At 40.0% G+C, this 25,607-nt stretch overlaps 1 protein-coding gene across 2 annotated transcripts in view; it reads left to right on the top strand.

Annotated features, from left to right (window-relative positions):
• Nucleotides 1–25,607, top strand: part of CDKL5 (cyclin-dependent kinase-like 5) — a 228,076-nt gene that overhangs the window by 162,608 nt on the left and 39,861 nt on the right. For both annotated transcript variants that reach the window (XM_011940216.1, XM_011940217.1), the window contains 6 exons: nucleotides 6,333–6,413; nucleotides 9,411–9,562; nucleotides 15,135–16,101; nucleotides 20,010–20,111; nucleotides 20,664–20,769; nucleotides 24,047–24,170. In XM_011940216.1, the coding sequence (XP_011795606.1) occupies nucleotides 6,333–6,413; nucleotides 9,411–9,562; nucleotides 15,135–16,101; nucleotides 20,010–20,111; nucleotides 20,664–20,769; nucleotides 24,047–24,170 (1,532 nt within the window). The remainder of the gene's footprint in view (nucleotides 1–6,332; nucleotides 6,414–9,410; nucleotides 9,563–15,134; nucleotides 16,102–20,009; nucleotides 20,112–20,663; nucleotides 20,770–24,046; nucleotides 24,171–25,607) is intronic.

Below are 25,607 nucleotides of genomic sequence, written 5' to 3'. Positions count from 1 at the left end.
AGGAGAATGGTATAAACCCGGGAGGCGGAGCTTGCAGTGAGCTGAGATCCGGCCACTGCACTCCAGCCTGGGCGACAGAGCCAGACTCTGTCTCAAAAAAAGAAAAAAAAAAAAAGAATGATGGTTTCTAGCTGCATCCGTGTCTCTACAAAGGACATGAACTCATCCTTTTTTATGGCTACATGGTATTCCATTGTGTATATGTGCCACATTTTCTTAATCCAGTCTATCATTGATGGACATTTGTGTTGGTTCCAAGTCTTTGCTATTGTGAATAGTGCTGCAGTAAACATACATGTGTGTGTGTCTTTATAGCAGCATGATTTATAATCCTTTGGGTATGTACCCAGTAATGGAATGGCTGGGCCAAATGGTATTTCTAGTTCTAGATCCTTGAGGAATCGCCACACTGTTTTCCACAATGGTTGAACTAGTTTACAGTCCCATCAATAGTGTAAAAGTGTTCCTATTTCTCCACATCCTCTCCAGCACCTGTTGTTTCCTGACCTTTTAATGATCGCCGTTCTCACTGGTGTGAGATGATACCTTGTTGTGGTTTTGATTTGCATTTCTCTGATGGCCAGTGATGATGAGCATTTTTTCATGTGTCTGTTGGCTGCATAAATATTTTCTTCTGAAAAGTGTCTGTTCATATCCTTTGCCCACTTTTTGATGGGGTTGTTTTTTTCTTGTAAATTTGTTTAAGTTCTTTGTAGACTCTGGATATTAGCCCTTTGTCAGATGGGTAGATTGTAAAAATTTTCTCCCATTCTGTAGGTTGCCTGTTCACTCTGATGGTATTTTCTTTTGCTGTGCAGAAGCTCTTTAGTTTAATTAGATCCCATTTGTCAGTTTTGGCTTTTGTTGCCATTGCTTTTGGTGTTTTAGTCATGAAGTCCTTGCTCATGCCTATGTCCTGAATGGTATTGCCTAGGTTTTCTTCTAGGGTTTTTATGGTTTTAGTCTAACATTTAAATCTTTAATCCATCTTCAGCTACTTTTTTGGGCCAACATGGCAATTGCTGGTCATTTTGGGAACTATAAAATAATCTCCCCACCATTTCCTTCCTTTCTCTGAAATGCATAATTCTCAAACCATATTACTTTGCCATTTACAAAGCACTTTGTTTTTTTCTTTTGACTTTCTGGCCCTCAGTTAATTTCCCTTTAGAGACCACCACTGCTCAGACCTGAGTGCCCAACCGTCCAGATCCTTCTAGGCTCAGTGAATGTGGTTGAAATGAATGGACAGAGGCATACCAGTGTCTCTTTTATCTCCTGCTTTCTCTGTCTTTCACATCTGTCTGAGTTACCTCAGGCAAGTTTGTCGTTTCTCCTTTTAGTTTTGCTTTTGTAAGCCAAAAATTTGCCAGATATGACCAGTAATTGGGGCGCCAAGAGCATATATGGTTCAGCAGGTTAGCTCAACATTTTTGAACATTTGTCATACTAGGTGTTGGAAATATGACAATAAATAGGACTTGTCCTCAGTCTAGAAGAAAGAAAAATCTATTATATTCAGACATAAAGTTAGTCATAATTAATGAATTGCATTTTCACTGAGAATCCATCTAAACTCCTTGTTGTAGCCTATGAGACCTTACCTGACCTCATCTCATACCTCTCTCCTTTCCCCCCATTCTCCAGATTCTCAACACACTTACCTTTTTTGTTCTTTGGCTTCCCTAAACATTCCAGGGTTTTTCCAGTTTCACCAACTTGGGACCCATGGCTGCTTCTCCTGGCAAGGTGCTTCCCTCGTGTGGTCCCTTTTCATTCTGTCAGTCTCAAAGAGTGCCCCTTTCTCTGGCCACCCAACATACCACCCTCACCTCCATCTTAGTCTCTCTCTCCCACAGCATCCTTTTTCTATCAGAACTTACCACAGTATGGAATTATTTTGTCTGTTTCTTTACTTGTTATTAACTATCTAGTCCTCCCACACTAGAATATAGGTTTCTGAAGGACAGAAATCAACGGTTTTATCACATCACAGATGTGTTTCCAGCATTTAACACAGAAACTACCATATCCAGTAAGTACTGACTACATATCTGAGAAGTGATTAACCAGTCTGTGGCATCAGCATTCAAGCTTAACTGTATTTCTTTTCTCTCCATCTCTCATGCTGCTTTTACCCTTTTACCTTTACCTAACCTTTGACCACCCCAAATAGATCCCCCGATCTTTCTCTTTTCACTTTAGCCTTCTCACATTTCTCAAACCACACAATTCTCTTTTTTGTTGAGAAACCTCTACAAGGTAAAAGTTTAAACTCTTTAGGGTAGCTTAAAAACCCCTTCTTAGTCCTCCAGCCTCATTTCTGCCTCCCCCCGGCCCAGTGTATGCTCTTTGGCCACATTGAACCTCTCACCATTTCCTCGACATATTGCTTTTATACTCTGCATTTCCATCTCTATAATGCTCCCAACACTCACCCCTCTTTCTTCTCCTCCTTCTTCCTCTTCTAGACTCAGGCCAAATGTCCTCCCTCCATGAAGACCTTCTAGACTATTCGAGGGGAAACTGGTGACCCTATAACACTCTGGTCGTACCTCTTTTGTAGCACCCATTGCATTCTCCTTTAAGTAGCTGTTTGCAAATATGTATCCTCACTGGACTAATGAATTCCCTGAGGAAATGAACTGTTAATGTTCACCATTGTATTTGCAGCACACCTAGAATAGTGCCTGCTAGGCTGAATAGTGTTGAATGATTAAATATTTGAGCTCAGGATTTTAACATTAACTGCTGGAGCATTAAGCCTGGTTTGCTGGCTGACTTGTTCTTGGCCTGGTTAATGAGGCTGTATGCTGGATTCTCTGAAGAGAGTATAAACAGATCTGACATGCTGCTTGGCCTTGGTAACTTATAAACTAGCTGAAGAATTAAGACTTCCATCCATGAAATAATTAGAAAACAATACAATTTATAAGAAAATGTGGTATATAATAAAGTACTGCATTGTTTACCTCATTGTATGGTTTTCTAATGTATCTCCGTATGGTTTAGACCATGAGAGTGTCACATATTCTGGAAAGTTAGAAATCATCATTGGGGATTCATTAGAGAAGGCTTTATGAAGCATTTGACATTTGAAATGGATATTGAAGAACGAGGAGCATTTCGATTAGATAGGCCACACAAAGAATATCTCTTTCTCATTTGTCTGTGGTCCTATTTGTTCGTAGTCTTCTTCCCTAAACAATATGGTCTATAAGATTCCAGACAGCATATGATAATGCTGCTTACAAATATCCTTCAGGGAAATTGCTGCCTCCATCACACTTTGACTTTTATAAACCTTAATACTTTCACATTTTAGTCTGAAAGTGTTTGTGGTGTTTTAACTAAATTAGTTTAATCTCTTTGGAGGCTTGACAATATCTTTTGAGGGAGAAATTTTCTTTCATGATGTTATTTGAAAATGTCTATAACAGATAGCTAAGCACATGGGTCATGTAAACTGCATCTGCTGTGCACCGTGGACTGACCAGTAACCTGTCCGTTGTGATGTGCATTTGGATTTAGTTGTATAGAGACAGGAAAACCTACAAGATGTTGCTTATAGTGGTTTGCATTATTTGGATAAAGTAACAATTGATGCCCCCATAGTATAGGGCCTAGACTGTGGAGTTAGACTGTTGGGGTTCAAGGCCTGGCTCCATATTTACTATTTTGAATGATGCCAGGAAGTTATTTCACCATCCTGTGCCTCTGTTTCTTCTCATGTAAAATGATGATAACCAAAAGACTGCCTGATTGGATTGGTGTAAAGATGAAATATTATTTGTAAAATGTCTAGACCAGAACCTCACACATAGTACTCAGCAAAGAAGCATTCTCATTGGATTGGATTGGATTGGCCAAGTGATTCAGAAAGAAACAAGACTGATTGAGATATATTTTAAACTTCTATGTATGAGTTTTGGCTATCTGTTGAATTATTTCATATTAGAATGGTAGGTCTCATTCAAATGCATGTAAATTCTTTGAAGTTAGGAGTTTGCTTGGTCATTTTTTATTGTAATATTTCTAATACCTTTTGACTTTCAGCATTAATTTTCTTATCAATGAAATTTTACTGCTAGAAAAAAGAAGGCAGTATCTGGTAGCATAAGATAGACCTCATACACAAAATATTAACATGTACTGGTATAGGGTCTTCTATCATAGCATGGTAGGTGTCTTTCTCTTTGGGCTGATATTTAATGCTCCAGTAACATCAAAGGAAACCTCTGTACTTCCCTTAGGAGAGGCACCTAGGTTTAGAAAGAGTGTGGGTTTGGATCACAAGACTGGGTGCAAATACTAGTTCTACTGCTGTTTAATTATGTAACTTGCCTTGAACCAGTTATTTGAACTTTCTGCTTGTCACCTTCTTTATCTCTAAAATAAGAATAATATATCCAAAATGCCTCATATAACATCACTTCCCTCAGAAATCAGTTTTAGGTTATTGCCTGTGCATCTGTGTTGAGTTCGTGTTATTCCTTCTACTCCTCTATCTGGAAGGTGCTGTCCTACTTTTCTCTGTCTTCACATTTTTCGTATTTTTCAAAACCCAGTTCAGATATTACCTATGGGTTATTTCTTCCACGGCCAAAAACCATCTTGGTCTTTTCTTTCTCTGAGCTTCAATTAGAATTTATGATTGCAGAGTTTAACACTGATTGCTTTCCCAACCAGACAGCAGATCCCTCAAGAGCAGGGTTTGGGTCTTACCTGTATTTTTTGTCTCCTGCTATCCAGAGCATGGTGTGGAGATGATGTCATAATCCTTAAATATATTGTTTGAAATTTTGCTATGTAATTAGTCCTCCCATTTACTTATTTAGCATGTTTAAGGATTTCAGTACTTTGAAATGCTTGCATGTTGGTATAGAGGAAATAACGTATGGAAGCAGACTAGCCCTGACATTTGGAAGGGAAATGGCACTAGGCTCTGCCAGTCATATTACCCAATACTTTAACATCCACCAGATATTGCAGAATGTGAGTTGGCAGTGGAAAGAACAGAAAGCACATCTAAATAAACTTGACCTCTTCCCCTCATTTTGTTTAAAAATGCATTTGTTAATCTAGGAACCTATGTTTGTCTTCGATTCAACTTTAAAAAAGGAAGAATTTGAAAACAGGTTATTATAAGAGCATATTAAAAGCAATGATAGAGGCCGGGCGCGGTGGCTCAAGCCTGTAATCCCAGCACTTTGGGAGGCCGAGGCAGGTGGATCACAAGGTCAGGAGATCAAGACCATCCTGGCTAACACGGTGAAACCCCGTCTCTACTAAAAAAAAAATACAAAAAGCTAGCCGGGCGTGGTGGCGGGCGCCTGTAGTCCCAGCTACTCGGAGGCTGAGGCGGGAGAATGGCATGAACCTGGGAGGCGGAGCTTGTAGTGAGCCGAGATCACGCCACTGCACTCCAGCCTGTGCCACACAGCGAGACTTTGTCTCAAAAAAAAAAAAAAAAAAAAAAAACTGATAGAATGTGTATCTGAATTCACTCTCTACTTTCATGACCTTTTAGGTACTGGCCACTTACTTTCTTTTTTTACTTCTCTGTTTTCAAGAGTAAATGGTATGTTGTTGTTAAAAAGCTGTAAGAATACTATTTGATGTCTTATCATATACTTTCTGCTAGATCCTCAATTACTCTCAGTAATTAAGAATCATGCGTATAAGCAAATTATGTATATACTGTATTAGAACTGAATTGTTTGTATAAACAGATGATATTCTATTTTACTACATAATTCAAATTTTTATATTTTAGTTTGTTTCACATGCCTTAGTATTGTCTGCCTAGATTTAAGTATCATCTTTCACCTGTGAGTTTTCCTATTTGACACCCAGTCCTATTAATCCATATAAAAATACATAGACGGCTGAGTGTGGTGGCTTACGCCTGTAATCCCAGCACTTTGGGAGGCTGAGGCAAGCAGATCACAAGGTCAGAAGTTCGAGACCAGCCTGGCCAATATAGTGAAACCCCATCTCTACTAAAAATACAAAAAATTAGCCGGGAGTGGTAGCGGGTACCTGTAATCCCAGCTACTCAGGTGGCTGAAGCAGGAGAATCACGTGAACCCAGGAGGCAGAGGTTGCAGTGAGCCGAGATCACGCCATTGCATTTCAGCCTGGGCAGCAGCACGAAACTCCGTCTCAAAAAATCTAAAATAACAATACATAGACAACAAAAGTAATATACAAGTATGAATTTGACTGGGATTGGCATTTTTGCTTATCTGCTCCCTTCTGCAGCACTCACAAGCACGTGCACAACATATCCTTCCCCAGATGTTAACATTCGCTTTGTGTGTGTCTCACAGTTTCCAGCTGTTAACCATCCTCAGTCCTTGGAAAGAAGATACCTTGGAATTTTGAATAGTGTTCTACTTGACCTAATGAAGGTAAGGCAAATCGATGTTATCTCTATAAAATATCTTTTGATTTGTGGGATCTTTTATGTCTACATGTGACCATAGCCTGCTTTTATGAATGAAATGTTAGGAGATGTAGAATGGCAAATAATGGGGAACTATGTCATATTAAAAGGCGTGTAACTTATTTAAAATTACAATGGGATCTGGTCTTGTCACAGTCCATCTAGACAGAATCATGAGATCCCTAAATGATATTTTTAAAATGGACAGAATAATAAAAATCTGTTAGCATGCAAGAGCTGTTCAAGCATAAGGTTTTAAAACAAATCTTAAAATCAATGTTGAAAGAAGAAATTCAACAATTTTTTCTGACATGGTATTTGAAGCCTCCCATCGCCTACACAGATTTGATCAGTGAATCTAATTTTTCTCTTTTTCTCCCAGACTCTTTCTGGCTCTACTTTAGACATATCAGGATGATTGCTAATGCTGTGGCCTGAGTGTTCTTCCTTATGCTACCCTCCCTGTCCAAAAGTCTTCCTGCTCTATACTCTAAAAGCATTCTCAAATTTCTTTATTCAAGTTTATTTTTTTTTCTCCAGTAGACAGTCGGCTCCTTGAGTGGGAACTATTTTTCATATTTCTCCAGCTTTCACTGCAGTCAGAAGTGCACAAGCAAGTGTTGGTTATTTGATAGTAGACCTTCAAAGAACACTTATTAATGGATCAATTTTATTTTATGCCCAGTCAGTCAACTGTCAAAATCAGTAGAGGTTACACTGTGCATAGAGCCTTTGAAAGGCATACTTAGCACAGTCGGAAATTTTCGAGTGGCATTCTCAGAACTTTGCCGTGCTTTAAACTATGTTAATCTGTGTTCCAGGGAACAAAATGTACATAGGTGTGGGGGTGGAGTTGGGGGAGGAGGGTGTGACTTTTCGGAAAGGCCACATACCATACAACCTTTTGTAGAGATGCACAATATTCATTAATCTGTAAAGGCTTTCAGAAATATCACAGTAAAGAAGCATTTCTGTCTTATCCACTATTTTCCAAATTTAATTAAATACTGAATACTGTTTTTTATAAAATGCTAAAGCTCTAGTGTTCTTCTGAACGCAGATTGAGAAATGCTACCCTCAAAAAGAACCCTCAAAGCCTTTTGTTTAATTAGGCATAAATTATAACTTAAATCAGGTAGGTTTTGTCAGTACGCTTTTTCACACAGTCAGTCCTCATGGATTGGGACCTCAATAATTTGGTAACTTTTAAAATGTGAATAGAATAAAATAGGAACATGGAATTAAATACAATTTCATGTTTTCTGCCTTTCATCTTTCTTTAGTTAAAAATAATTGAATGTTTTTGTTAAATCATTACCAAATATAATTGCCAAGCATCGGTATGGTACCTGATTAAAAGCTAGCACAAATAAAAGTAGAAAGATAACCCGAATCATCCTGTGCTTCTGCCAGTTTAGAAATTAAACATTCAAATTCCTATTTATTTAATATCTTTACCATCAGATTTCTTTAAGTAAATATTTTTATTGACATGTCCTTTCAGAAGGTGCACGAATTATATCTATATGTCAGTTACTTTTTATAATGTAAACATATTAGTATAACTCTACCCAGATGGAGACAGAGAAAATTGCTAACACCCTGGAAGCCTTCTTATGCCCCCTTCCAGGCTTTATGCCACCCCCCCACCCCAAAACCAGTTCTGACTTCTGTCACCAAAGATTAGTATTGCCTTGTTATTATCGAATGTTGTATAAATAGAATCATTCCTTTTGTTTTTTAGCTTTTTTTGAAAACAAATTTGAAAAATGAAAAATACCAGTTATCCCTTCTTTGAATATTTCAAAGAGAAATATTCTCTTTGCCATTCTCTAAAGCTGCCGTGTTAATTTTGTCCACATAGAAGTACCTAAAATGGCCATCTCATCCTGTCAGCCAATTTAGTGGGGTACAAGTCACCAGAATTAGTTCAAGCCCCTAATAACCTTAAGACTAGCTGCAGTAATTATATTGGCTCTATTTTAGTCTTTAAAAAGTTTTCCTTCCAAATACTGAAATTAAAAGTTAAAAAAACGTAGAAGAAGAAACTTTAGAACCAAAAAATTAGAGTTGAGGCTCTTTGCTGATATAGAATGATTTTTTTTTTTTTTCTTTGAGATGGAGTTTCACTCTTGTTGTGCAGACTGGAGTGCAATGGCACAATCTCGGCTCACTGCAAGCTCCACCTCCTAGGTTCAGGCAATTCTCCTACCTCAGCCTCCTGAGTAGCTGGGATTATAGGCATGAGCCACCATGCCCGGCTAATTTTGTATTTTTAGTAGAGACAGGGTTTCACCATGCTGGTCAGGCTGGTCTCGAAACTCCTGACCCCTCAGATGGTCCGCCCGCCTCGGCCTCCCAAAGTGCTGGGATTACAGATGTGAGCCACCACACCCAGCCCCGAATGATTTCTTAAGATCTTATGTCAAGTGGGAAGAAAGCTAAATTCTGGCTATTATGTGTGTACTACTATGTGGGTAAAATAAAAGGAGCAGATAAAGATATGTATAGAGAATATCTATGGAAGGATGCCCAAGAAACTGGTAACCTAGGCTGCCTCCAGAAAAGAGAACTGGGTATCTAGGGAATAAGAGAAAGATTAAAAATGTATATTCTTTCAAGTGAATATCTATGTAATTAAAAATATACTTTAAATTTTTAATTATATTGTAAAAGTGATTTTGATTAATGATAAGTGCAGGATACAAAACTGTGTGTATATTTTGTAAGAGAAAATATGTATTTAGGATATTCAAGAAAGGGCTGGGATCATATATACCAAGAGGAAATGATAATGAGATTATAGGTGATTTAGATAGTCTTTTTTTATTTCCCAAACTGTGTTTACTTGATATGCTGCAATGACTGTGTATTTCTTTTATGAGGAAAAAAATAAGGTTTTTATTAGAACTTAAATTTTACTTTGTAATGTTCTTAACAATCCTAAATTTTATTTCCTAAGAATTTACTGAAGTTGGACCCAGCTGACAGATACTTGACAGAACAGTGTTTGAATCACCCTACATTTCAAACCCAGAGACTTCTGGATCGTTCTCCTTCAAGGTCAGCAAAAAGAAAACCTTACCATGTGGAAAGCAGCACATTGTCTAATAGGTAAATATTCCCTTTTAAGGAAATACAGATGCAGTGTTGGTCTTACAAGTAGGTGGAGGAGGTGGCTGCTTAAATGATGCAATTAGAGAAAAGAAGGAAAGCCCTCTTTATTCAAAAATATCTTCCTTATGCTTATTGCATGATTCAGAACCACAATTAAGGAGTTGTGTGGGTCTTAAAGACTTTCTTATCTTTAACTAGTATATGATGGAAACCTATGCATTCCCTGGGAAAGGTAGCATTGGGTTAGCAACTAAGGGGGTTTACAGCCTCAAGAGCTAGAATATTCTGCGTGAATGAGACCCATCAGTGATGCCTGGAGGAAGAAAGATGGGTGAAGGCAAGGGGATTCCTGGAGAGAGAAGAGGATGCCAAACACAGATGGTGGATGGAAATGTACCTAGTGTAATCTTTGTGACTGGACCAAGTAGATCTGGCTCTACAGAGGGGTCTTGTGTTTTTGTTGCTCTTGTCTTTTAATCATTGAGTTGCAAAATTAATTTTTCATAAGAATAAGAATATGGAAATAGTAAAGTCAGTGATTAAAATTGTTGCTCTTTAAATATGATTTTTCAGCATACTTTTTTCAAAGCCTGTTTCCTGAAAAACGCACACATGGGATTTGGGCCATACAGTCAGGTTGTCTTTCAGACCTGACATTCCTCAATTCTGTTGGTTGCATGTCCAAGAGGACAGTGTCCTAGTCATGGTCTCCCTGTTTTCCTTCATCTCCCAAGAGGCTGATCTTGTCATCTGGGGCCATTGGATTATGGAAGATAGGAAATAGTTTCTCTCATCTACTATTACAAGATAAGTAGAAAACAATGATTCTTTATTTTTAATTTTTAGTTCATTTAGAAGACAGGGCCTTTGAGCTATTGCCTAGGCTAGAGTGCAGTGGCATGATCATAACTCACTGCAGCCTTGAACTCCCAGGCTCAAGCAACCCTTCCACTTCATCCTACTGAGTAGCTGGGACTATAGGAGCATGCCATCATGCCTGGCTAATTTTTTAAATTTTCTGTAGAGATGGGGTCTTACTCTGTTGTTCAGGATGGTCTCAAACTCCTGGCCTCAAACAGTCCTCCTGCCTCAGTCTCCCCATGTGCTGGAGTTATAGGCATGAACCATCACATCTGGCTGAAAACAATAATTCCTAATATGAAGCTTTTTTTTTTTTTGAGACAGAGTCTCGCTCTGTCGCCCGGGCTGGAGTGCAGTGGCCGGATCTCAGCTCACTGCAAGCTCCGCCTCCCGGGTTTACGCCATTCTCCTGCCTTAGCCTCACGAGTAGCTGGGACCACAGGCGCCCGCCACCTCGCCCGGCTAGTTTTTTGTATTTCTTTAGTAGAGATGGGGTTTCACCAGGTTAGCCAGGATGGTCTTGATCTGACCTCGTGATCCGCCCATCTCGGCCTCCCAAAGTGCTGGGATTACAGGCTTGAGCCACCGCGCCAGGCCGCTTTTTTAATATAAATTTTCTTCCCACCCCCAACCCCAAATTTTCCTTCCATATATAACAATTGTTCTTTTTTGAGACAGGGTCTTGCTCTATTGCTCAGGCTGGAATGCAGTGGTGCGATCATGGCCCACTGCAGCCTCTGCCTTCCTGGCAAGCGATCCTTCCACCTTAGCCTCCTAAGTAGCTGAGATGGCAGGCATGTGCCACCATGGCTGGCTAATTTTTGTAGCTTTTGTGGAGAATTCCTATGCTCAAGCGATTGGCCTGCCTCGGCCTTCCAAAGTGCTGGGACTACAGGTGTGAGCCACCACACCTGGCCAATCAGTTGTTCTTAACAGATCAGATTTTTGAAAGCTCAAGATCTGGTACTATTTAGGTCTGGGAGAGCATCCATAAATTGATGATAACCATTTATCATATGTTTTCTCTGCTTAACTGTGATAGTGTAATTGTATTTTAGAGCTGTTTACTCTTCTTGAAAATGACTGGTTTCAGTTTGTTTCCCCTTACATCTTATGGACCATTCTTAGCTGGCTTTCTTTGTTTGTTGCCATGAAATTTTTAGGACACTAAGTCAAGGAATAGGAGTCATCATTTGGTTGCTCCTTTGCATTTAGGAGGTGCAAATTAGTCCTGTGTCTTCTTTGGGGTTACTCTCACTTCAGGTGCTTTTATCTCCCTTCTACCTTAATTGTCTCTTAGCTCCTTTAGTTTACACTGAAAAATTATCCCAATGATATAAAGTTCAGTAGACTGATAATAAGTTTTTGATTTGTGCTATAGTGATTAGTGGTGTAACCCATACTGTGAAAAAAGGCTGTGTATTTGTCTTCTAGTGACTCACTTGAGAGAGATTTCTTGGAGTTAACCAGTGGGGACCTGAGGCTCTCCTTGGGAACCTCTTTAGGGATCTGTTAAGGAGGATGTGCTTGGTGATGGTGTTTTCAGCAGATACAGAAAATATGATTTGTATGGGTCCTTGAGGAGTCCTCCTCCCAAGTCCCCTTTTGAAATAGAGGAGAATAGAAATTATAAGTAAATTTAAAATCTCTGGAAGAATTCATTTTCAGGTCTTGACACTGTATTGAATATATTAAAGAAAAAGTCTTAAATGCTTTTTCTAGGAATGATCTTACCACATTTTACATGTATCTGAGGGCTTTTGCTCCACACTGGTCTATGGTCCATACTTATTCCATGGAAGCTTTTTTTTTTTAGAGACATTAATTCTAGCTTGAATCTCAACACAAACGATGGCTCCCTAAGACTACACAGGACCGTTTTAGAGATGCTCACAGCACCATATCACATTGGTTGCCACATACAAACTCCCCTGCCTTGTATCTGGAGACACAAACACGCTGTTGCATACCTTGTCTTCTAAATTCTTTCTCTCTAGGAGGGGCAGTGGACTCTTGTGTTACTTAGCCCCTGCCTATCTCCCTCAGGCTCTGCTGAGGTTCTGCTCACCATGGACACGGTGCAATGGTGCATCAGCTGCCCCACACTGCCACTCTCCCGGTCCTGCACCAGCCTTCTCCATCAAAATGTAGCCTTGCACCTTCGACATTTGCTTTTAAAACTTACTTTAACTAAATCATCTATCCATCCATCCATCCTGCAACTATTTAAGAAGACTTTGTATGCAAAGATTTTTTAACTAGTTGGCAGTTTAACACAGATTCCTTACAGTTGTGTGTCAAAGAGATCTATGGAATTTTCAAAGCTGTTTTTTATTGTTGCACTTTGGCAGAGCTCTGATGCAAAGACAGTATGATGTCCTTTCTACATAGGTGTTATGTGCAAAGCTCAGTAGTTTCCAACTAATCCTAAGACACAAACACTCAGAATGGCAGTTTAGGCTCTTTGTACACTTATGGAAAACGTAAAGCTTTGACACGTTTTACCTTAACTGGATAACCTCTCTTTTTATGTTAGAATTGTCTCTTACATTGCTCTGAATGTGTTCTTCCTAAGATCCACAAGTACGTTTCTGCTCAACATTGCTAACAGTGTTTCTAAGAGTTCGAAAGGCTCAAGCAGCTGCCTTTGCTGTTCTCTGTCCCTTTTTGGTCTTCATGAGCTGAGGACGTTTCCCAAAATCTGTACATGTTATCTGTTTACAATTACTATTTCTAGGCCTGAAGGGGAATGGGGATGAAATAGGGTTCTGAGAGTCCAGGGAGAGCTGGACCTGGGCAGGAAGAGCTACCCTGTAGAAGCTGTCATCTAGAAGGATACAGCCACGATCTGAGTCAGGGTACAGATGCCTGCAGGGAAGGAGCTGGGAAGACATCCCCCAGCCCCTCTCTCCTCTTGTCTTGTGATGCCTTCCACTGCTAAGCCCAACCAGAAGCTAACTGGCTAGGAAGCGTGGGTGACAATCTGCAGCATTGGGTTCCTGAGGCCCAGGGCCGGGCTGATGGGGGTGGAGGACAGATTGGAGGTTGGGCAAATGGAGAATAACCAACACACTTAGATCTATTTGTGGATGAGACAGTCTATCACTAGGTTTGAAAAGTCACTGAGATACTTCAGTCACCAAGATAAAAGTTGGCAAACAACTCAATGGTTTAAAACCTGATGCCTTTAGGATACAGGGACTTTATTGATCTGGGGATAGACTCTGTTAATATAATTTAACAGAAAGTGAAGCTTAGCATTTTTTTCTTTGTAATTCCTTTCTAGGTCTGGGCTTTGCCATTTAGTACTCCTATTTAAGTGTCCTTTTATTTAATGCTATAATTCTAATGACCTAACTGGAAGAGATTAGTGAGTACATTCAGGAGATGAGGCCCCCTACACTGTCACAGGCTTGCTTGATATCAGATTTTTTTTTTCTTTTTTGACACTCTCAGGTAGCTTTCTGGCAGAGATTACTGACTGAAAGGTAGACTAGGAAATGGGTCCTTATGTTATTTGATGGCTGAGCATGCAGGTTCTCATGGGGAAAATTGGAAGTCAGAGTTTCACAGACTACCATTCTACATGAACAAAAAAGTGACTTCCAGTTAGTGTGTCATGGGAACAAAACTCTCCCAAATCAGACCATCTGTAGCAATAGCAATATTTGCAGCAAAATTTTTTGAATGCGTAGTAAAACCAGAATTGTGTAAATCATTATTCATTTTTAAACATTCGAATCTGTCCCAAGCTACAATTAGGTCCTTTCAATAGTTACAGTAGCACAAACTGGCCTTGCTATGGTGTCAGGTTCAGCTTCAAATAGAGAACAAGATTTTCCTCTGGATTTATATTTTGTATTTTAAACCAAGTGTGAAATGAAGCTTTAAGTCCTAAATGAGGGCTCAGTCGGTCTAGGATAACAAAGTGTTAAATAAAAAAGAGAATAATTGTGTCTTTTGGAGAGAAATGAACTCTTTCAGATCTCTGTAATCGAGTATAGTACAAGATTTCTGTTTACTGTACAAGGAGATATCTGAAGAGCCCCAAGTAATTGCCACTTCTCCAAGACATAAACATTGATCATCATGTTTTCCAACAAACCTCACTGGACAGTTTACATTTCTTTTTAGAGGGTCATTTTCTTTTATTAAGTACATTGCTAGAATTCTCATTCTTTGATTATGCAGGCAAAAGAGATATTGGTGTCTGTGTGTATGTGCTGTGAGTATATATCTCTGAGGCAGGCTACATGTTTTACAAATAAAAATGAAGTTCAAGAAACATAGTAACCTTTAAGTCTAAATGTTGTCTTCTGACATTCAAGCAGACAGAAGAGTTATAAAGAGTTTATAGCTCAGCTCTCTTCTTAGCAGTCATTCTATCACAAACACTCATACGAGTACAAACATACTGAGAGCATGTTTTACCAGATTATCATTTAGAAACTGTTTTGACAGCAAGTTAGCTGAGCATTTAGCAGTGCCAGAATAATTTCATCAAGGCCAGTGCTTTGTTGCAGAGTGAGTTGGTCTAAGAAACTTAATTGCTGTTGATAGGTTACTTGTTATTTGAAGGCACATGCTTGAGAGAATTAATGTTTTTAGTCTTCCAGGTGTTGAAAGTATTTGTTCTTTCTTTTTAACAATACTTTTTGTGTGTTAGCTATTGAGGGAAACTGATATGCTTCTTTTGTTTTTAACATAGAAACCAAGCCGGCAAAAGTACTGCTTTGCAGTCTCACCACAGATCTAACAGCAAAGACATCCAGAACCTGAGTGTAGGCCTGCCCCGGGCTGACGAAGGTCTCCCTGCCAATGAAAGCTTCCTAAATGGAAACCTTGCTGGAGCTAGTCTTAGTCCATTGCACACCAAAACCTACCAAGCAAGCAGCCAACCTGGGTCTACCAGCAAAGATCTCACCAACAACAACATACCACACCTTCTTAGCCCAAAAGAAGCCAAGTCAAAAACAGAGTTTGATTTTAATATTGACCCAAAGCCTTCAGAAGGCCCAGGGACAAAGTACCTCAAGTCGAACAGCAGATCTCAGCAGAACCGCCACTCATTCATGGAAAGCTCTCAAAGCAAAGCTGGGACACTGCAGCCCAATGAAAAGCAGAGTCGGCATAGCTATATTGACACCATTCCCCAGTCCTCTAGGAGTCCCTCCTACAGGACCAAGGCCAAAAGCCATGGGGCACTGAGTGACTCCAAGTCTGTGAGCAACCTTTCTGAAGCCAGGGCCCAAATTGCGGAGCCCAGTACCAGTAGGTACTTCCCATCTAGCTGCTTAGACTTGAATTCTCCCACCAGCCCAACCCCCACCAGACACAGTGACACGAGAACTTTGCTTAGCCCTTCTGGGAGAAATAACCGAAATGAAGGAACGCTGGACTCACGTCGAACCACAACCAGACATTCTAAGACAATGGAGGAATTGAAGCTGCCTGAGCACATGGACAGTAGCCATTCCCATTCGCTGTCTGCACCTCACGAATCTTTTTCTTATGGACTGGGCTACACCAGCCCCTTTTCTTCCCAGCAACGTCCTCATAGGCATTCTATGTATGTGACCCGTGACAAAGTGAGAGCCAAAGGCTTGGATGGAAGCTTGAGCATAGGGCAAGGGATGGCAGCTAGAGCCAACAGCCTGCAACTCTTGTCACCCCAGGTACAGTTGAGCACCTTGACCAAATCTGGTGACCCTTCAGGGGAAGGTGGTACAAGGGATGTGATGAGGGTCTGTGTATAATTTTCCCTACTACAAGACATCGTGTTTTTCTTGATAGGATGCATTTAGGGAAGCAATACTTGTCCTACTCTCTGTTTTTTTTTTTGTTGTTTGTTTGTTTGTTTTAAATCTATTTAGATCAACTGTTGAGTACTCAAGAAAAGTCAAATTTTGTTTTTAGTAATATTTTTTTTTTCTTGAATGTTCCTTTCTGGAATATTTTGTTGAGAGAATCCTATTTTGATTTATTACAGAATTCATCAGCTGTATGGGTTCGGTTTTAGTTTTTCTTAAAATACAGTGTGAATTCATGAGTATTTTCTCTGATCTCTCCAAACCACATTTGCTTAAATCAACAGCTTTTGCTAGTACCTTACTCAATATTTTAACTGAATTTAAAAGTTTTAAATTTGTCCACTATAGATAAATTTAACTTCATACCAGGATAAATGTTAATTTTCAGTCTTTTGGATTGTTTCTAACTCTTAAAACAGTATTTTTAGCATAATGCTTCCTCCATCTTACTCATCGTCAGACTCTAGAACTGACCTAACCTGCTTAAAAGAAGTAGCATTCCTTCGCTTGAATCTGGGAGGCGGAGGTTGCAGTGAGCCGAGATCACGCCACTGCACTCCAGCCTGGACAACAGAATGAGACTCCGTCTCAAAAAAAAAAAAAAAAAAAAAAAAAAAAAGATTACTTTCTTACAGTAGAGCGTGTTTTAAAAATAATGTTCTCATGATTTCATCTATAAAGCACTGTGCCCAGTACCTGGCACAAAGTAAGTATCTAACAAATTTTAGTTATTCCTGCTGCTTCTGTGATTGTGGAGGCTGATATTTGGACATTGAGCACCTTTTCTATGCTGGGTGTTCCCAGGCACTCAAAAGAGTCTTGAGAGAGCTCTTGCACTTGAGAAACTTACCTGCTGTTGGGGAAGATAAAGTGATACATGATAACAATGAAATAAGTAAGACTAAAGTCAATATGGCACTGGCTATAAATAGGAATTGAGAATAGAGAGAGGTCATTGTGAGCAGAAGTAGTTAAAAATGGCTTTATGGGCAACTGAAGGTCTTGCTCTGGGCTGGGATGTATAGACAAGCTTTGAATAGGCTGAAGAGTGAAGATATGTTCAGGCATGTCATGATCTAGGCAACATGAAAAGCTCTAGCTAGAAAGATGAAAAGAATAGGGTCCCTGTTGTCTTAAGTGTGTGAGCTGGCAGGGGACACTTGTCAACAGATAGGCTGTTCCACTACTGCGAGGTTACATTCTGGCTGCTGTGCTAGAGGCATGCCACTGTGCCAAGGGAGCGAGACAGTCCAAATTGTGAGTTGTGGGAGCTCCTAGAACAGGTGGCACCTGAGCAGAGACTTCCAGGAAGGTTGGGAAGAAAGTGACAGTGACCTCAGGAAAGAGGGAAGAAAAGAGCATTAGAAAGAGAAGGAAGGTAACAGATGTTACACAGCATGGTGTGCCTTGGGCATTGCAACTTGTTCCACTTTGCTGGAGTGAAAAATGCAAAATTTGGAGTGGCTTTTGCAATAATTCAAGCACGAGGTGAAGAGAATATGTTTGGGATTAAGTTAGTGCCAGTGGGAAACAGAGTGGATCTTCTACTCCTCAAAAGTAAAAACAACAGGATTTGTGATTTGAAGGATTGAATATAGGAAAAAGGAAGACTTCATGGTTTCTTTTCTAGGACCTCCTGTTTGGAGTGAAAGAGAGTAGTTTTGAAGTCACCTAATTCAACCCCTTCATTTCACAGATGAGCATGTCGAAGCTCAGAGAAATTGGGTGAGTTGTTCCAAGTTTATTCAACTAGTTCAGGATGGAGCTGGGATTATGAGGCAAGCTTCAGGTGCTGAGGCCAACTGCTTGCCACTGGTGTCTTGCTGACACGTTGAGTTTGAAGTGACCTTGGCTTCTAAGCAGAAGTGTGCTCTAAGAGGCTAAAGAGATGGTCTGGCACTCAGGTGAAAGGAGAAAGCAAGAGGTGCCCATTTGCAGAGGCTGGAAGTTGAGTCAGAGGAATGGTCAGAGGAGCCCTGAGGAGACGCTGTCAGGAGAAAGAGCATCCAGAGCCTAGAAAGATCTCCTGGCAGCTTCCCGTAGAGGAGACATGGAAGGGAAAATTGGGTAAAGTGTGCTAGCATTCAGCATGGTATAAAATGGAGAAGAAATCAGAAAAACAAATAGCTTTTTTTTTTTTTTTTTTGAGACGGAGTCCCGCTCTGTCACCCGGGCTGGAGTGCTGTGGCCGGATCTCAGCTCACTGCAAGCTCTGCCTCCCGGGTTTACGCCATTCTCCTGCCTCAGCCTCCCAAGTAGCTGGGACTACAGGCGCCCACCACCTCGCCCGGCTCGTTTTTGTATTTTTTAGTAGAGATGGGGTTTCACCGGGTTAGCCAGGATGGTCTCGATCTCCTGACCTCGTGATCCGCCCGTCTCGGCCTCCTAAAGTGCTGGGATTACAGGCTTGAGCCACCGCGCCCAGCCACAAATAGCTTTTTAACTTAGAAAAAGTAATTGCTCTCTGAGAATTCCAGGAAAAGAATTTGTGTGAATGTGGTGGTCATAAGCGAATTAAAAACAGTTACTGTGGGCTAAGCACAGATCTGTTACGGACTGCGAAAGCCAGTTCAGGAGGTACAGTGCCCAGCTACAAGAAAGTACAAGTTTAAAAGCACAAAAGTACCAGAAGGCTGGAAAAGTAACTTAAGCTGTGAGTGAATCCTAGGAATCACTCCCATGCAAAGTGTTGGGCCACCCTCAAAAGCACAGAGACTCTTACTGAGTTTATATTAGATGTTAATAATTTGTTTTCTTAAATAGAGGCCTTTGTAAAAAGTACAGGTGGTAAAAGTCAAATGAGACATTTTCATAAAATAGAAGGAAGGCTATGTTGGATGAATTCCTGCCCAGAATCCTCAGAGTACATTTGGGGAATGAGAGGGAGAAAAATAATCATATTTTAAATCTTAAATAAAATGTTTTTGATATATCACATAGGCTTAAGGTAATGCCCTTTTCTGTGCATAATATACAGATATACAATGCAGCGAACTCCTTGTAATGACTTGGTAATTTTCTTCCTTAATCTTTTTTTCTGATGATAGAAAATGCTGTTTTTTCCCCCTCAGTGAACACCATTGTGGACCGAGTGCTGTTCTTAGCTTGTGACTCACTTCCTTGAGAGAAAAAGATAGTGGTATGTCTTTGGAGATGAGCACTATCATGATTTGGCTTTAGAAAATACATGAAACATAAGTGCTGTTATCCTAGAGAAGATTAAGATAAGAATTTAAGCACATAAACTATAGTAGTTAGAGGATTTTAACACAAAAATTATTAAAAGGACTTATTCTATTCCTTGATATATTCAAAAATCATTTATTTTCGTCTGACTTTGCCATATAAGTCCTGCATGAAAAATACTTTTGGAACTGCACAGTTCATTTTGGAGAACTCAGACTTAAAATCTGCTAGAGAAATTTCAGATAAACTAGTAGAATTCCTAATCAGAGGGCCGCTCAGAACCATGACTGTCTAGATATTAGAAGGGTAATTTTTTTTTGTTTTTTGTAATTAATTGAACTATTTTCAGACTAATTTGTTCCCTGCTTGCCTTAACGTTAATGAGAATTTTACTTTCCATCTGTGTGAAATTTGACTTATATTACATTCATCAGATTATTCACTTTTATGGGACTATTTGTATTTTAGCCAAATAACATTTTTTATTTTAGCTGGTTATGGTCCTAGTTGTACCAAATAAAGACCATGATGAGTTCCATCCCTAGGAACAGGATGCTCTTATAAATCCTTTTAAATTTTACTTCTAGCCTGGAGAACAGCTCCCTCCAGAGATGACTGTGGCAAGATCATCGGTCAAAGAGACCACCAGAGAAGGCACCTCTTCCTTCCATACACGCCAGAAGTCTGAGGTATGTCACAATAAAGTATGCCTGTAAACATTTGTTCAACGTCATTACTGCCTAGCTTTTAAAAAGTATTAATATCCAATCACCCACAAATAAGTTGAAGTGGCGTATAAAGTAAGTAGTTTTCCTTGTGGCATAATTTTGAGTTTTCTTTCAAAAAGATCATTAAGTCAATTATAGACTGATTAGGTACTGTTCTAAATTTGGGCCAGGTGGCTCACACATGTAATCCCAGTACTTGGGGAGGCTGAGGTGGGAGGATTGCTTGTGTCCAGGAGTTCAAGACCAGCCAGGACAGCATAGTAATACCGCATCTCTACAGAAAGTTTAAAAAATTAGCTGGGTGTAGTAGTATGTGCCTGTAGTCCCAGCTACTCGGGAAGCTGAGGCAGGAAGATTGCTTGAACTGGGGCAGTCAAGACTGCAGTAAGCCATGATTGCACTACTGCACTATAGCCTGGGCAACAGAGTGAGACTCTGTCTCAAGAAAAAAGTCATAGGCAATATTCTCATCAATGTGTGGCTTAACTTTTATAAATTTCTTTCCTGCCTCAGGGTGGAGTGTATCATGACCCACACTCTGATGATGGCACAGCCCCCAAAGAAAATAGACATCTGTACAATGATCCTGTGCCAAGGAGAGTTGGTAGCTTTTACAGAGGTAAGCCCACCCCCGGCATTCACCAGGTTCCCCTCTCCTCCCTCTCTCGCTTTATGTGCACACTGCTTTCACCGACTCGGGCCAGCGGCCTTCTCACCTACACTGTTGCCTTCCAGCGGTTCTCCCTGCCTCTGCTCCTGCTAAGTCAGGCCCTCCTGGCTTCTGAATTGGCCTTGAGTAGCCTCTTAACTGGTCTCCCTATCTCCAAGGTACCCATCAATATAGTGACTGGAGCGATCCTTCTGAAGCTGTGTTCTGACTATACCACTCATTTCTTTCTGTCAAGCCATAACATACTTACTGATGTTACCTGTGTGTCTGGCACTGTTCTGGCTTAGAACTTGTTGGTGAACAAGACAGCCAAAATTCTCCACCATCACGGAACTCACTTCCTCGGGAGGAAGGATGGACACTAAACATAATAATTATATAGAACAGGAAAATATACTAAGTGCTACAAGGGGGAAAAAAATAGAGCAAGGCATCCCGTTGTCCACCCCGCCCCACCCTACCCTAATCCCCTATCGCTCACCTGTTGAGAGTCATTTGGTGGCTTCCCATTGGCATCAGGACAAAATTTGAATTCTCTAGAATGTCATTCCAGACTTCCCATGGTCTGGCCCTTGCCATCCTCTCCAGCCACTTTCTCTCCCACCCCCCCGGTCTCTCTGGTACCCAGCCTATGGGACTGCACAGGCTATGCCCTCCTCTGGCCTGTAATGTACTCCTCCTCCTGCTGGAACAGCTTGTCTCTGTCCCTTTCTTTAAGGTCCTCTTCAGTATACTATCTTCCCACAGTTTGTTCCAGATGGAGTGAAACGTCTTCTCCGTTCTGTCTGTCGCACCTTGTCTGTAACTCTGATGTAACACTGACCACATTGCACTGATTCTTTGTCTGCAGTTCTCTCTCACAAGGTTGTGAGCCCCTCAGAGACACTCAGTTCTCTTCATCTTCTCTTCTTTTTATTCTCATTGACTAGTACACTGCCTCGCACAGTTTCATAAGTATTTGTCGATTGAATTAAAGAAAAATTTCAAGTGTACTTGCACAGCCTAAAATGTACTTTGTTATTTAACAGACAACTAAAACAGATGCTTTTGGGGTTGTACAAACTTAGGGGACATTGAATGATAAAGGCCATCCCTTTTAGTAACTATGCAATAATAGATTGTAAAGCCCTTGGGCATTCCAACACCCTGGTGGAGAAAATGGACAGCAAGCCCACAGGGCCAAGAACAAGGCCTGGGATCAGAAGGCCTGTAAAGCCTTCAAGAGTCACCACAGCTTTCTAAAGCCTCCTATGCCCACATTGCCTGACTTCCCACTATTTCTGTTGTTTTAAGAGGATAGTTGGAAAGGGGCAGGATTTGGGGTGGGGGCATGGAGAACTGCTTAGTCATTTTAATTAGGAACTCCAGCTAAATAAATGCACAGAAGTGTTATTTAGGACTAAATGTATATTTAATGATTAGGCTACACTGTTCCTTCCCTTCCAGTCCAGCCTTTGGAAAAGCATAAGGCATTGATTGAATATGCCATTTAATGCATTTTTTTCTGATACCATGATTACACTTTAGAATTTTATGGGACTAAACTTTTAATTCAGATTTAATTTAATTAAAATATTATAGCATACATGTGCAAAAGCCTTTTCTTCTATCACTGAAGCATTACCTCCAAAATGTACCGTAGGTATATTATTTCTATAGATGTCTGGAGAATATGCATTAATATAAAATGCTAATGGAGATTTAAATTAATTCATCTTTGATCTCTGGAAACATGGTTTTATTTTGATTGCAAAAAAAATAAATTGGTTAATTCAGAGAAATACTTCATATGTCTACCTCATTAGTAGAGAGGGTAGTGAGAGCTTGGCAGGTAGAATGTTTTAATTTTTAAAATTTCAGATATAGAAGGAAAATATTTAACTAGATGAAACATCTGGAGACATCTGTCATTTCAATGATACTACTAAGTCCTAGAGGAAGATTTGGTGGTATCATTGAAATAACACATGTTTCTTTCCAGAATGCTTCCCGTTTTCATTCCTACTGGTCAAGAGTCAAGTGAAATTGTGTCATTTATCTTGATATACAGTCTGTATATTCCTTTTGTGGTGAAATTTCCAGTATATTTTTATTATAACCATTCTTAGAAATTGACAGAAAAAGTTAGTAACTATCCCCCCAAAAACAGAAAAGTATTTATTCACATATGTTGTATTTTACCCTTTTCTGTTCGTTTACAATTTAGAGAAAAATAATATTTTTGTAGAAATAGCTAAATTTCTGTGTAATTTAGTTTAAAAACATGAGTGATACTACCTCCCAAGTGTCAAGGCTTAAACTGTAGTTTGTCTGTTTCAGCACACATATTAATTACTTCAAACCAAGAATAGATTTTACGTTGTTGGTCTATGATAAGAAAGCTTTAACTTCAAAGAATGCCAAAACGGTGGCAGGGAATGGTGGTAGGGGCTATGAGATTCACACTTGAAAATACCCTGGCCGGGCGCAGTGGTTCACGTCTGTAATCCCAGCACTTTGGGAGGCCAAGGTGAGCAGATTGCTTGAGCTCAGGCTCAAGAGTTTGAGACCAGCCTGGGCAACATCGTGAAACCTTGTCTCTACAAAACATTAGCCAGGTGTGGTGGTGTGCGCCTGTGGTCCCAGCTACCCAGGAGGCTAAGGTGGAAAGATCACCTGAGCCTGGGAGGTGGAGTTTGCAGTGAACCGTGATCGTGCCACTGCACTCCAGCATGGGTAACAGTCTCTTATTTAAAAAAAAAAATAAAAGGAGAAAGAAAATATAATGTTCTTCTCTTTATCAGCTGGCAGGTCAGTTTACCATTTTCAATGCATATTACCTGGTGTTAATTAACCCTTGCAAATTAGTGTCATAAGCAGTGGATGGATGGACATGGTTCCCTGGAATGCCTTCACCCTCAGAAAACACAAAAGTTATGTGAAGGGCTGATGAGGATTTTTGTATGTTTGTTTGTTGTTTTATTTGTGTTAGAGAAAATGCAGTAGGATAATGTGAAAACTGCTTTGGCCAAAAGAGTACATCAGCCGTGTGTGGTGGTTCATGTCTGTAATCTCATCACTTCGGGAGGCTCAGGCAGGAGGATTGTTTGAGCCTGGGAGGTCAAGGCTGCACTGAGCCGAGATCACGCCACTGCACTCCAGCCTGGATGACAGAGCGAGACCCTGTCTAAAAGAAAAAAAAGAAAAAAAAAAAAGTCCATCAGTGACTTACTTTTTCTTTATTCAGTGCCATCTCCACGTCCAGACAATTCTTTCCATGAAAATAATGTGTCAACTAGAGTTTCTTCTCTACCATCAGAAAGCAGTTCTGGAACCAACCACTCAAAAAGACAACCAGCATTCGATCCATGGTGAGTATTTTGGTTTGTTTTTACTCTTCATTTTTTTAATTGTAGATTTAAGAGTTGAAATAAATTCTGGATGAGCTTTTTAGTGTTCTTTCTCCTGCTAGGCCTTTTTTTCTCTAGATAAATTATTGAATAAGGAAAATGTGATTTTTCATTATTGGTAACTTTTTTCCAGTTTGGCATTTATATTAAATATCATGTAAGGGAAGAAAAATCTCCTGGATTATTAAATACCTGATATGCTTTCCACTGTGTTCTTCTGACATGAATGATGATTTTTGCAGTCTCCTTTTGTTGACATTGAACCAGGTACACTTTGCTTAGCATTTGACATGCATCGTCTCAGTCAGTTCTCACAGTCGCACTGCTTCCATGCTAGAGGCAGGGACACTGAAGCTTGGAAAAGTCGAGGAACTGACCCAGTGCTGGACAGCCAGTAACATGGAGAAGGGAGCCAGGATTCAAACTTAAATAGGCTCCGACTCCAAAGCTCATGGTTGTTACCTCTGTGCTACCTGTCTGTCATTCAGGGTAAAAAGAAATAGGGGAACAGTCCTTTATGCTACCATAAAAGCATAATGGTAGTAAAAGGCACAAATGATGTGGCAACTTTTCTTACTCTTTTATCTTTTTTGTGTCATATCTAATAAATATTTAGGGAGAGAATTACAATGTTACCAAGTTCCATTGGCGAATCTGTCTGAGGAGTAAGGACTTTAAGAAAAATGATGATGTAGACTTCTCAACTACCCTGAAAGACTGCCCAGGATCTAAATGTGAAGAGTGTTGTGTGTACTTCATAGAACTTTACTGAGTTCTCTACCAAGAGCATAAAATGGGACATCACTGTAAGACACTGGATTTGGAATAAGACCAGTCTGTCAGAGAGTCCCTCTCTGGTGTTTGTTGCCAGAAGTAACAGAAGGGCCTTATGTCAGTACTCCTGACTCCATGTGATGTCACAATTTGGACCCTGTTGACAAAGTTACATCAAGGTTTCAGTGTTATTGTGCCCTATAGTGAAAATTACTTAATTATTCTTAAAACAATATAAAAAATGACTTTTTAAAAGCTATAAATACGCTTTTGCTGTATAAGCACAATTTGCATCCATTGCCTGTTTATAAAATGACAGTCTTAACATTCGTGACTAGGAGTTTAGACTCTGGAAATAGGATATCTTGATTGATGGCAACTGTCTATCAATCAGGGAACTGTGTCTATTTGTCCCTTGGTTTCCTCATGTGTAAAATAGGTCTAAGAATGGCACCTCCCTCATAGGGTTCATGTGATAATTAAATGAGGCAATACATTAAAAGCACCTAGAACAAGCCTGGCTCCGTAAGCATTCATTAATGTTAGTGACTGCAATTACTATCGTTGTCATCTAACTTCAGCACCAGGTGTTTCCCCTCCACTTTGATGATAAACTTTGGTGTT

Source organism: Colobus angolensis, unplaced genomic scaffold (assembly GCF_000951035.1).
Source record: "Colobus angolensis palliatus isolate OR3802 unplaced genomic scaffold, Cang.pa_1.0 Scaffold188, whole genome shotgun sequence".
Taxonomy (NCBI): domain Eukaryota; kingdom Metazoa; phylum Chordata; class Mammalia; order Primates; family Cercopithecidae; genus Colobus; species Colobus angolensis.
This window is presented reverse-complemented; position numbering and strand designations above follow the sequence as displayed.